The 10,618-nt window shown below is 43.3% G+C and overlaps 1 protein-coding gene across 2 annotated transcripts; it reads left to right on the forward strand.

Moving 5' to 3' along the window:
* On the forward strand, positions 417-8,359 carry LOC8076842 (protein RETICULATA-RELATED 4, chloroplastic). Of its 2 annotated transcripts, XM_002439688.2 has the most exons (8): positions 420-1,179; positions 2,106-2,174; positions 5,445-5,576; positions 5,741-5,794; positions 5,899-5,943; positions 6,380-6,519; positions 7,761-7,886; positions 7,966-8,359. In XM_002439688.2, the coding sequence occupies exons 1-8, from the start codon at positions 541-543 to the stop codon at positions 8,000-8,002; spliced, it is 1,242 nt and encodes a 413-aa protein (XP_002439733.1). In that variant the 5' UTR covers positions 420-540; the 3' UTR covers positions 8,003-8,359. The 2 variants fall into 2 exon arrangements, with proteins under 2 accessions (XP_021303452.1, XP_002439733.1); XM_021447777.1 differs by lacking the exon at positions 2,106-2,174 and having other exon boundaries at positions 417-1,179.

Here is a 10,618-nt window from a genome sequence, read left to right on the forward strand (position 1 = left end):
CAAATATTGTCTAATTATGGACTAACTAAGCTCAAAAGATTCGTCTCGTCAATTCCGACCAAACTATGCAATTAGTTTTTATTTTTATCTATATTTAATACTCCATACAAACGTCTAAAGATTCGATGTGACAGAGAATCTAAAAAATTTTACAAAATTTTTGAAGAACTAAACAAGGCCTATGTAAGCTGATTTGGACATCTGATGAAGACGTGGAACGGTGGAAGGCTAGGAAAGCCAGTGTGACAGCGTGTAGCGTTGGGCGTTGCCTAACGAGTCGAGTCAAAAAAAAAAAAAAAAACGAGTTCGAGTCAAGCAATCCCTGTGCGTGCTGGTGGACTCGCTGTAGGTGAAAAGGCCGGGGCCCGCCGGTGGGTCGTTGGCTCTTCTCTCCTCTTCTTCTCCCACCTCGACACCTCCGCTCCCGGTCGACGGCCCGCTCCCTCCCAAAAACCCACAGCCCGCTCCGGCGCTCCCTCCCAAAAACCCACCGCCCGCCGCTTTCACCCCAGCACACACCCACACCCACACCCCCGCGCCATGGCCTCTCCTCGCCCCACCTCCCTCTCCTCCCCCGCCGCCCTCATCCACCTCCGCCTCCAGCCCCTCCCCAGCATCCCGCCGCTCCACCCCACTACCCTCCCCTTCCCGCGCTCCCTCCCGCTCCACCTCCCCTCGCTCCGCCTCAACGGGCCCCACCTCCCTCCTCTCCCGCTCGCCTCTTCCGGCAGCGGAAGCGCCATCACCGGAACCGGCGGCGAGGCCGACCTTCCTCCCCTCCCGCTCGACTCTTCCGACAGCGGAAGCGGCATCACCGGAACCGGCGGCGAGGACGGCCTTCCTCCCTCGGGCGGGGGAGGCGGAGGGGGAGGCGGAGATGGCGAGGGCGAGGGCGAGGGCGATGGCGAGGGCAGCGACGACGCCTCGGTCAACAGGAGGGAGGCCCTGTTTGTTCTGGCGCAGCTCGGGCGGAAGCTCGAGAGCCTGCCGGCCGACCTCGCCGCGGCCGTGGAGGGCGGCCGCATCCCGGCCGAGATCGTGCGGCGGTTCGTGGACCTCGAGGCCTCGCCGGTGTTCAGGTGGCTTCTGCAGTTCGGTGGGTTCAAGGAGCGCCTCCTTGCCGACGACCTCTTCCTCACCAAGGTCGCCATAGAGTGCGGCGTTGGCATCTTCACCAAGGTGCGCTGGAATTTCGTAATTCTTTTTTTCCGGGTATTATTTTATTTTCTGTAGTTTGTGATTCAGATCATCAGATGTGGTCTGGTTCGATGGGGTTTGACTAATGGTGTTGTCAAGCCTTTTGTAGTCCGGGTTCAGATGCCAGGCCGATTTCCTGGCTCAGATTTATTATTTTGGGACTTGGGGCTGGGAGGATGTGATGGTAGATGCGTGTTGTCCCGATTCTGGCACTGCTCCGTCTCAGTCAAAATGAAGCTTGCTTGGGCGTAACCTGCCTAATTACGTCTGTTTTGGAGCTTAGGCATACCCAAATGCCTTTTGTTCTCTGTATTAATCAGGAGCAACCTATTCGCAAAAAGAAAAAAAGAATAACCTACTTGGAATCTTGATACATTTTCCTACAAATGCGAAAGCAAATGCCGATTCAGTAGACAAATAGGAATAAAGTAACCTTTGTATACCCCAAAGTATAATATTGCTCCAAAATAAGACTTTCGTTTTATGTGTACCACTTGCCAGTGCCAATATGCAGTAGTGGCCCACTGTTGGCTTTATATGTGGTTGTCCTATCGAATACAAACCTGTTGCTACTGGCAACCCTGGGGCACACAAATTTATGGTATATGCATGGTTGAAGAACATTTATCAACTGTTCAAAGCAGAAAGAGTACTGCAGTGCAAGGCTGTTTGGTCTAACATCATTACTGTTAAGAAACATCATTATATTCCTATTTGATGCCCATAATATACTACATCGTTATAGGCTTTTTATTTATTTATTCATTTTCTTTTAGCAGTATGACTGAGCGTCGTTTGTGCCTTCCACTTTTCTGTACCTGGTTTCAATGAGATGATTCTGTGTTTTAGTTAGCAAGTTATGTATAATTTGTTGCAGCTAGTTTGACATAACTCCTTTAATTTGCTAGACTGCTGCAGAGTATGAGAAAAGGAGGGAGAACTTTGTCAAAGAGCTTGACTTTGTGATTGCAGATGTGGTATGCTTCTAGAAGTCCGTTTGGCTTTTGTCATTGTGATCAACTTGGCATTTTTCCTTTAATACTTTAATATTAGGAACCATTTTTTTATTCTGTTGTCTTGTCATCATTGTTCAGGCCAGAAAATTTATCTTATTTTGAATGCTTACTCTGCTCAAGTTGGAGGTGCTTTCATGTCTTTTTTGGATAATGCAGCAAGTCCAACAAATCACACTTTTCACGCTTTCCATCTCAACCCTCTGAGCAGGGGCTGAGGGTCATGGAGGCAAAACTGGGCCTCCGCCCCCCTGCCCCTCTGACAGCAGTAGCTTTGGTAGTCTATAATCTTTGTTTTGGTAGCCTATAATGTTATGGATGCTTTATTGGACTGCATCTGTAGTCATACCTGAGAAGCTTCAATAGCTATTACAGCAGTAGTTTTTGCAATTAGCCCCTGCTTGCTTTTGGTTCACCCTTTGTCACTGCCTCTGAGGTAAATATAACATGCTAAAAGTGACGAAAATGTCCACCCGTTATCTAATTCAGAAAATTTGGGACATACGTAGTGTTTTAACATGCCAGTCCCCTTAGAAAATTATAAAATCAATTTCCAAAAAAAATAAAAGAAACAGTAGCGCTATAATAATATTTAATGTCAAAATACAATCTGTCCTATAGTAAAACATGAGAAAGGATTTTAAGTGAATAGTGTTTTTCTCCTTTTGTTTCCTTACTATTTAGACAACTTTAAGGACTTATGTTGGACATATGTTTTGACATTTTTCATGCTGGCTTACTGCCTTAACTGATGTGGCTAGCATGTTAGACAAGTTAACTGATAGCTCTAGAAGGACGCTTAAGCGGAGATTAAACACGATTAAACGTTTGTGTTTTTTTTCCTTTTGTTGCTTGGATGTGCTTAAGTGCATCGCTGCATCACATATTCAGTCTAGCCTTGTTACAACAGGCCAAGCAAGCCAGCAGTAGTATTTCCCTTGGCCCTGAAGATATTAAGAGGCCCAGGCCTATTAAAGAACCCTACAACCCAGCCTTGTCCATTCCCATTCTATTGCCCTCCTGTTTCCCTCCCAGGAGCACAGCTAGCCGCCCGCCCCTGCACAGGTCTCCGCCTGCACAGCCGCAGGGTCTCTGCCCGCACAGCCGTAAGGTCTAGGAGCACCAGGGAGGTGCGCGTGGGGTCGCAAGGCTGTGCTGCACTGGCAGCTACGTGAGGAGGAGTTGGTGCTCTAGATTCTCCTTGCTGCTGGCACCAACGTAAGATGCGGAGTTGGCGGCTGCGGCCACGGCGCAAGAACATCGTGTTTCTTCGCGTGCTGCTGCCCACTGTGTTTGCGCATGCTCCTGCTGCTTGGCTCTGTATGTGGCATGTGCTAGCTTGCCTTCTGATTTCCTCTGATTCCACACCAATTACCCGTTGGCTTGACCTATGGCCTAGGCGAGGCGACAGGGCTCCGTCCACTGAAGTGCACCTAGGCGAGCGTTTAATTGTGTTTTTTTGGAACACTGCCTACCTGAATCATCACCAGTCCACCACTAGTGGCATTGCAAAAGAATTTTGGCATGACATGGATAGTTCAAAACCTTTATCGAGTTCTGTCTGCTACTTTACTGGCAATGTGCCAAATGAACTGTATCATGCCACCAATTATAGCCTGGCAAGGGCTGCCAAACTGTGCCAGACTTGCAAGGGAATATTTTCACTTCATGTGGCTGGAACATAACACTGCAAATGTACATATTCGCCCAGGTTATAACAAAGAATAACATAGTTGGAACAATGGATGATCGGATGACCCAAATTGAGAGTATTGTTGCTTCTGATGTCAAGCATGCTGAGTTGAACTTAATGAACAGGAAAAAACAATGAAAAAAAAGGCTTTGGAGCATTTTTGAAAGATCTTTCCAGTAAAATTCAGGCATAGAATAGGACTACCTGGCAACAGAGATGATGTGCATCACAGACTGTATGCAGGCTAATGAAGCTGCTAATTGGCAGGAGGAAGGCGGCAGCGAAGTGCTTGCTAGCCTGTGGGGACTAGGATGGCCTGTGTCCATGTTCTCACTGGCAGGGAGCAAATAGTGGCAAAGGTGCATTCTTGCCACGGTGAGCAGGGTGGCGGAGGACACACCTGCTCACAACAGGGAGAAACAATGGCAAACATGAGGTAGCCAGTGGGCATAGAGCGGCAGCAGACGCCTGATCCACTGGAGTAGGATGACTGCAAACACATGAGCTTACTGGTCAGAGGAGAGTGGCTTCTCGTGGCCAGACGAGCATCTTGCTGAAAGGGAGGTGGCAGAGGCCTTTGGATCTGCTTACTGACAAGTAGGAGATGATGGTAGTTGTAATTTCGTTGCTTTCGAGTAATGAAATTCGGCTTTGCTGTTGTGGAAAGAAAGGAGATGATGGTAGGCATGTGCTTGCTGGATGGGAGGAAGATGGTGGCCGGCATGGCAGGGTGGGTGCCTCTGTGATGCTTTAATAATCTATCTCTATTGCAATCTGTAGCAGGGACACTTAGGTGAGGTGGCTAGTTTCTTGCTTAGGACTGCATGGATTCTATTCCAAGAGCTGGTTGGATTCCTGATGAATTGTTTTACCCAGCTGAGCTGATAGCCTTAGCCTCACATTTCAGGTGAGCTGGTGGCAGAAACACCATCAGTCTGCCACCTACTTGAACATGATTAAATATAAAGACTACTGCAATACGTACTATTTCTATTAAATATAAAGACTTTAACACGATTAAAATATAAGAAGTTCTATAATTTATTTGGTACTAAATAAATAACCAGAAGATGTTCACACTCACACCTAAGTGTTTGATTTCCTTGATGCATTCACTTTATGTGCCTACGAATTATGCCAGAAAAGAGTATCATATGGAAATTCTGAAATTGCATTAATAAATGGTAATCGTTTGCCTTAGCCTTTCATACTTGCAGCGAAAAACACTACCACTAATTGTTTTGCTACTTCAACTGTAAACAGATTATCAAATTATGACATTTTTTCTGACTAGTTTACTTTTGTCCACCCCTTTCCCAAACAGTATTTCAACTGCAAGATCTTCCCAACTCAGCCTTTCCAGTTGAATGTTAATCAGTGTTGACAGTTATACTTAATGGCAATGCAGGAAATGGATCAACCTTTCATCTGTGCTAATTAAGAAAATAATTAAATGTCTGTTGGTAACTATATTTATTTATTTATTCACTGGCTTTCCTTTGCAAAACTTTTAATCTCTATTAATTCTCAATGCTTTCCAGGTCATGGCAATAGTTGCAGATTTTATGCTTGTATGGCTTCCTGCTCCAACCGTGTCTTTACAGCCACCACTAGCGGTGAATTCTGGAGCCATTGCTAAGTTCTTCTACAACTGTCCAGATAATGCCTTCCAGGTAGCATGATCTTGACTATTCATTGGATTGGATCAAGTCCCTTAGATCCCCCCCCTCCCCTCTCTTACAGTTATATTTGTATAGATTGGACCTTTTCTTTTATTCTGAAAGGAAAGTTATATTTTTTTGGGGACTTGTGAACTTATATGGAACTTCTGCTGCAGGTTGCTTTGTCTGGGACATCATACTCACTTTTGCAGAGAGCAGGAGCTATTTTGGTAAAGTTGAATTTCTGTGCTATGATGTGTTGCTCACAATCAACAATTGACATTGAGTAGCTTTATGGCCTTTTGTTATGAACTCACAATATGTCTTCTTGCAGAGGAATGGTGCAAAGCTTTTTGCTGTCGGAACTAGTGCCTCTCTGGTAAGTTTGTCATGATGCAACACTAGAGCCATAGTTTCGTTTCTGAACTTCTTCGTGCTAAGCAGGAAGTAAAAAAAAAAATGTCATACATATTTAGGAAATGCTTGTATCATTTTTGTCTTTGTATATGCTATATTGCTATGGATGGCCATTGTTATTGGAAAACCATGAGTCCTGTAGCGTGCAAACCTATTATGTATAGGTGGTGTAAATGTTTGATATATTGATGAATACTTGTAAAAGAGATTACCAACCGTCCAGAGTGTCTTTGTTCTTGTATAAGTAATCAGGTCAAGGCGGTAAATTGATGATACTGTCTAGTTTTGGTGTCTAACAATCAGTTGTCTAGTCAATGGCTCAATACCATCTTTGCTATTGAAGCCAAGTTTTCAAGAACATGTAAGAGTTTACAATGCGTGGTCATTTTTTTTCCCAGGTCGGCACTGGTGTGACCAATGCACTGATAAAAGCAAGGCAGGCTGCCAGCAAGGATTTTGATGGTGAAGTTGAGAATCTTCCAATTGTATCAACTAGTGTTGCATATGGTGTGTACATGGCAGTTTCCAGTAACCTCAGGTAACAATCATCTTAAACAATTTCCCTGATATTCAATTTTTTCAATTGATTAATTATTTCCTTTGATGAACTTCTCTCATTGATTATATTATGTTGAATTTCTCTAATTTAGAGTGACTATTCCAGTTTGCATGGTAGGAGGCTATATGGATATATGATGCATTAGGAGTCTAGGACATGCACACTGGGGAGAGCTTGCTGGCTTTGATCTCTTGTTCCATTTCTTTGTTTTCCGTATTTTTAATAAAACTGGAAGTGGCAGCCTCACCTGGTGTTTTTCCTTAATAAAAAAAAACACATGCGTGGCATGCAGACTATGCGATAACGTGGAACCTAATAGTACATTGGGTTCAAATTTAGGTCATTAGGTTGGTTTGGACCTTGAGTGGCACAATTAGCAAGTATAAGGACATAGATATGCATTTTGAGAGTTTGTATACCTAGATGAGAATGTGGAAAAATTTAAAGTACCGCTGGTTACATAAATGACAAGGGGACCAAAGTACAAAAAGGAGTGTGTTTCTCTTTTTTGCCTGTCCCAAAGACGATCCTGTATGAGTTGATTTGGAATGTATGGCAGGAATAATATATCTCATTGTAATATTTTGGTTTCTTGAAACTTTTGTTATGCCCCAACTGATATCGTTGGAGCAATTTCCTCAAAGGCAGAAAATCCATTTCAGGATATCATCTGAGATATATTTTTTACTACTTTTGATGGAAAGGGCTATTGCAAATGTATCACTGCTCTTTATTCTTTGTTAAATATCTTTTTCATCCCTTATTTTCTATGCTATATCAATGCAAGCTACTGTGCATTCATAATATGATCTATGATTTTTGAACTTTAGTATAACTACAATTCTTGTACATTTCTGATTGTATGTCTACAAGCCCTTGTTGTTGCTTTGTTGTTATTGTGAAGTACCAAATGCTAATGGCATATTATCCATTGCAAAAGAAGAGAACATTGCTGTCTCAACTCCTTACACTAGATTCCATAACAATCTTTCATTGCCTTTGTGGCTTGGCGGAGGTGGGGCAGGTTAGCCGCTGCCGCCACACTTGCATCCATCCTTAGTTTGGTGCTTAGTGGATGCAAAGTGTTTTCAGAGTATTGGAGAGATACTATGGTTTTGCATGTCTTATGTTCCCAAAACTACAGCTTCTTGATACAATGGTTTTCTAAAACAATGGCATCCAAACGGTTTATGATCGTTTTGTTCTTGAACTTTGAACAGATACCAGGTTTTGGCTGGAGTGATTGAACAGCGGATGCTCGAGCCACTACTGCACCAACACAAACTAGTATTGAGTGCAGCAAGTTTTGCAGTTCGGACAGGGAATACGTTTTTGGGTTCTCTACTGTGAGTATTCTGTACCCTTAGGGGATTAACACTGCTGTCTGTGCTTATCAGTTCACCTACTGACTATGCTTCTCTGCAGGTGGATCGACTATGCCAGGTGGGTAGGCGTACAATAGGCTCAAGCATACAGGCACAAATACAATTGCTCAGAGCTTCAGCAATATGGGTTCTTCATGATTTGCTATTACCATGCTTCCTCCAACTGGCAACTACTCGTTTGCTTCATGGGAGACTCTTAGGACAGATTTGATATCATTCTTTGAACAATGCCTTGAGGAAAGCGTAATTTGTCGAATTATTCCCACAAGCAAGGGATCAAATTTGTTTTTGACAGCTTAAGGTTGTGTTGTGTGTTGGATTGGACTGGTTAAAATTCGTACAGTTTGGTCATTGTTTGTGCAAGTTCCTGTGATTTGGCTATCGTGGTCGAGCATCAATTTTTGCTGGCCATGCCTTCACCAATGTTTGGCTTACTAAATTTCTGTCAGCAATCTTTCCATATAGAAGAATGGCAAATATATCCTGGTTATCACGAGAGGAAAACCATTATAATTCGTTTTATAACAATAGGGAGCAAATATGCCCGTGTGTTACCAGGATAGAAAAATCATTGTACTTTTTTATAGCAGTAGATATTTAGGAAGAATCACTAAAACGAGTTTTGGTGGACGACATCGATTTCATTATGTTATGTATTGGTATATCTTGAAAAATAAAATAAAAAACAAAGAAATTAGATTGAGCCTTTTACCTTTTCTTTTAAACAAGTGGAGGCCGAATCTGTCCGTGTGTTGATTTATAAATTATAAAGCGGTTTTGGTTTTCTAAATGTATAAATTTTGTTATGCATTTAGGTATACATTATGTCTACTACATACTAAAGTGTTAAAATGTTTTATAATTTGGAATGAAAAGAGTAGACAGTTTGTAAGATCAGTAAAATCAGAGTTTTGGTGGGTGACATCAATTTTATAGGATGTTATATGCTGGTTTATCTTGAAAATAGAATAAAAACTAAAGCATTTTAGATTGGGCTTTTGACTTATTGGTTTGGAAGGGTTCTACTCGGTTATTAGGCTATCTTCAACAAGCGTGACCTAAAGTACAAGATCCATTTGTTCTTTGGATAGCGTTACAGGCTAAATGTTCAATACATATTTTTAGTCTTTTTCAACAGCAACATTCAAAAGACAACATTTTTTATAAATGGGTCTCGAGGAGAGAGGATATTCAAATTTAGATTATATTTTTCTTACACTCAAAATAGGTCTTTCATATATGTACTCTATTAAAAACTATATTGTGTTAGAGATTCATTTAAGATTTAGGCTCCGCAAGACCGTCTTAGAGGGAAATTGGACTCACATGACACTTTGGGGTCTGCGACTGCGCTTGTCGCTGGATGCGGTGCGGCGCAACAGGCGGACATGATTGAGTGCGTGCGATGTGTAGTGGGATGAATTCTATTAATTCTGACGTCGATCTTCTAAAATCAAATTTGTGGTAGTGACTACTACTATTTGATAGATGTTTGATCTGCTTAAGGCCTGGTTTAGTTTTTAATTTTTTTAAAATTTTTCGTCACATCGAATCTTTAGTTGTATGCATAGAGCATTAAATATAGACGAAAATAAAAACTAATTGCACAATTTACCTGTAATTTGTAAGATAAATCTTTTGAGTCTAGTTAGTCCATGATTAGACAATAATTATTAAATACAAATAAAAGTGCTACAGTAACCGAAGCCAAAAAAAATCACGAACTAAACAAAGGCAATTGACAATCGAGTTTCGGCTTATCAGCCGAATCTATCAGCCATTCAGCAGTATTTTTCTGAAAACAATAGTACTTTCTGCTATAGCTTATCAACCAAATGTTTAATAAAAGTAGGCCTTTCCCCGAGTCTTCATTTCTAGAAACGCTAGATGTTCATCTTTTTGCAATCAAATGTATGATAGTTACGAGTATTTGGTAGAGCCGGTTGGTCATCAAGAATGTTACCACCGATCGTGAGGTGCCCACCATTGTCAAAAGTTTTCAGTTTTCACCGATTTTTTCCCCACTACCCAGAGAAAAATCGGCCTGATATATAAGCGACAGCCATCGTGATACGCACGTAGTACCACACCTACGCGACCCGGCCAACCGCACCCGACACAAACTCCAATTAAATCCTGCGACGCAATCCACGCGTGCAGTGCGTTTTATATAAAAATAACAATATACAGAAAAAAAAATTATAGTACAGCAACATCTATCACAACACGTACAGCAATGTAACAGCATCATACTCCACAGGGTACGACGCGCGCGCACGTCATCTCGCCAATAATTCACCATCATCTCGCGGTCTCCCCGGGTCGAGAGCAGCTGGTACGGGAGGGCGAAGGCCTTGGGTTTTGACGACGCTGGGTTTATGCGCGCGGCGGCTGGAAGGCTAGGGCGGCCTGGGAGGAGGTGACCGACGCGTCGAAGCCGGCCTCGATGCTGCCGCGAGTCCCGGGCTACTTCTTCTCCGACGAGTCCGGGTCCGGGGGGCGGCGACGCCAAGGACCGGCGGATCGCGGAGCTGGAGGGGAAGCTGCACGCCGCCTCCGAGAAGAACGAGGAGCTCCAGATGTGCCTGGATGCTCAAAGCAACCGCCACGAGTTCCCCCCGTCGGCCGTCGCCGTCGCCGCCGCCGCAGCCGCAATAGGCTTGAAATCGGTAGTGCGCGCCCCGGCCGTTGAG

This window comes from Sorghum bicolor, chromosome 9 (genome assembly GCF_000003195.3).
Source record: "Sorghum bicolor cultivar BTx623 chromosome 9, Sorghum_bicolor_NCBIv3, whole genome shotgun sequence".
NCBI classification, from domain to species: domain Eukaryota; kingdom Viridiplantae; phylum Streptophyta; class Magnoliopsida; order Poales; family Poaceae; genus Sorghum; species Sorghum bicolor.

What these genes read in the sequence shown, in the direction of transcription:
- LOC8076842 (XM_002439688.2), top strand. Translation starts at nt 541, where the DNA reads ATGGCCTCTCCTCGCCCCACCTCCCTCTCCTCCCCCGCCGCCCTCATC. An exon ending in AGAGAGCAGGAGCTATTTTG is followed by an intron (nt 5,795 to 5,898) that starts GTAAAGTTGAAT and finishes GTCTTCTTGCAG; the next exon opens with AGGAATGGTGCAAAGCTTTT. An exon ending in ACGTTTTTGGGTTCTCTACT is followed by an intron (nt 7,887 to 7,965) that starts GTGAGTATTCTG and finishes GCTTCTCTGCAG; the next exon opens with GTGGATCGACTATGCCAGGT.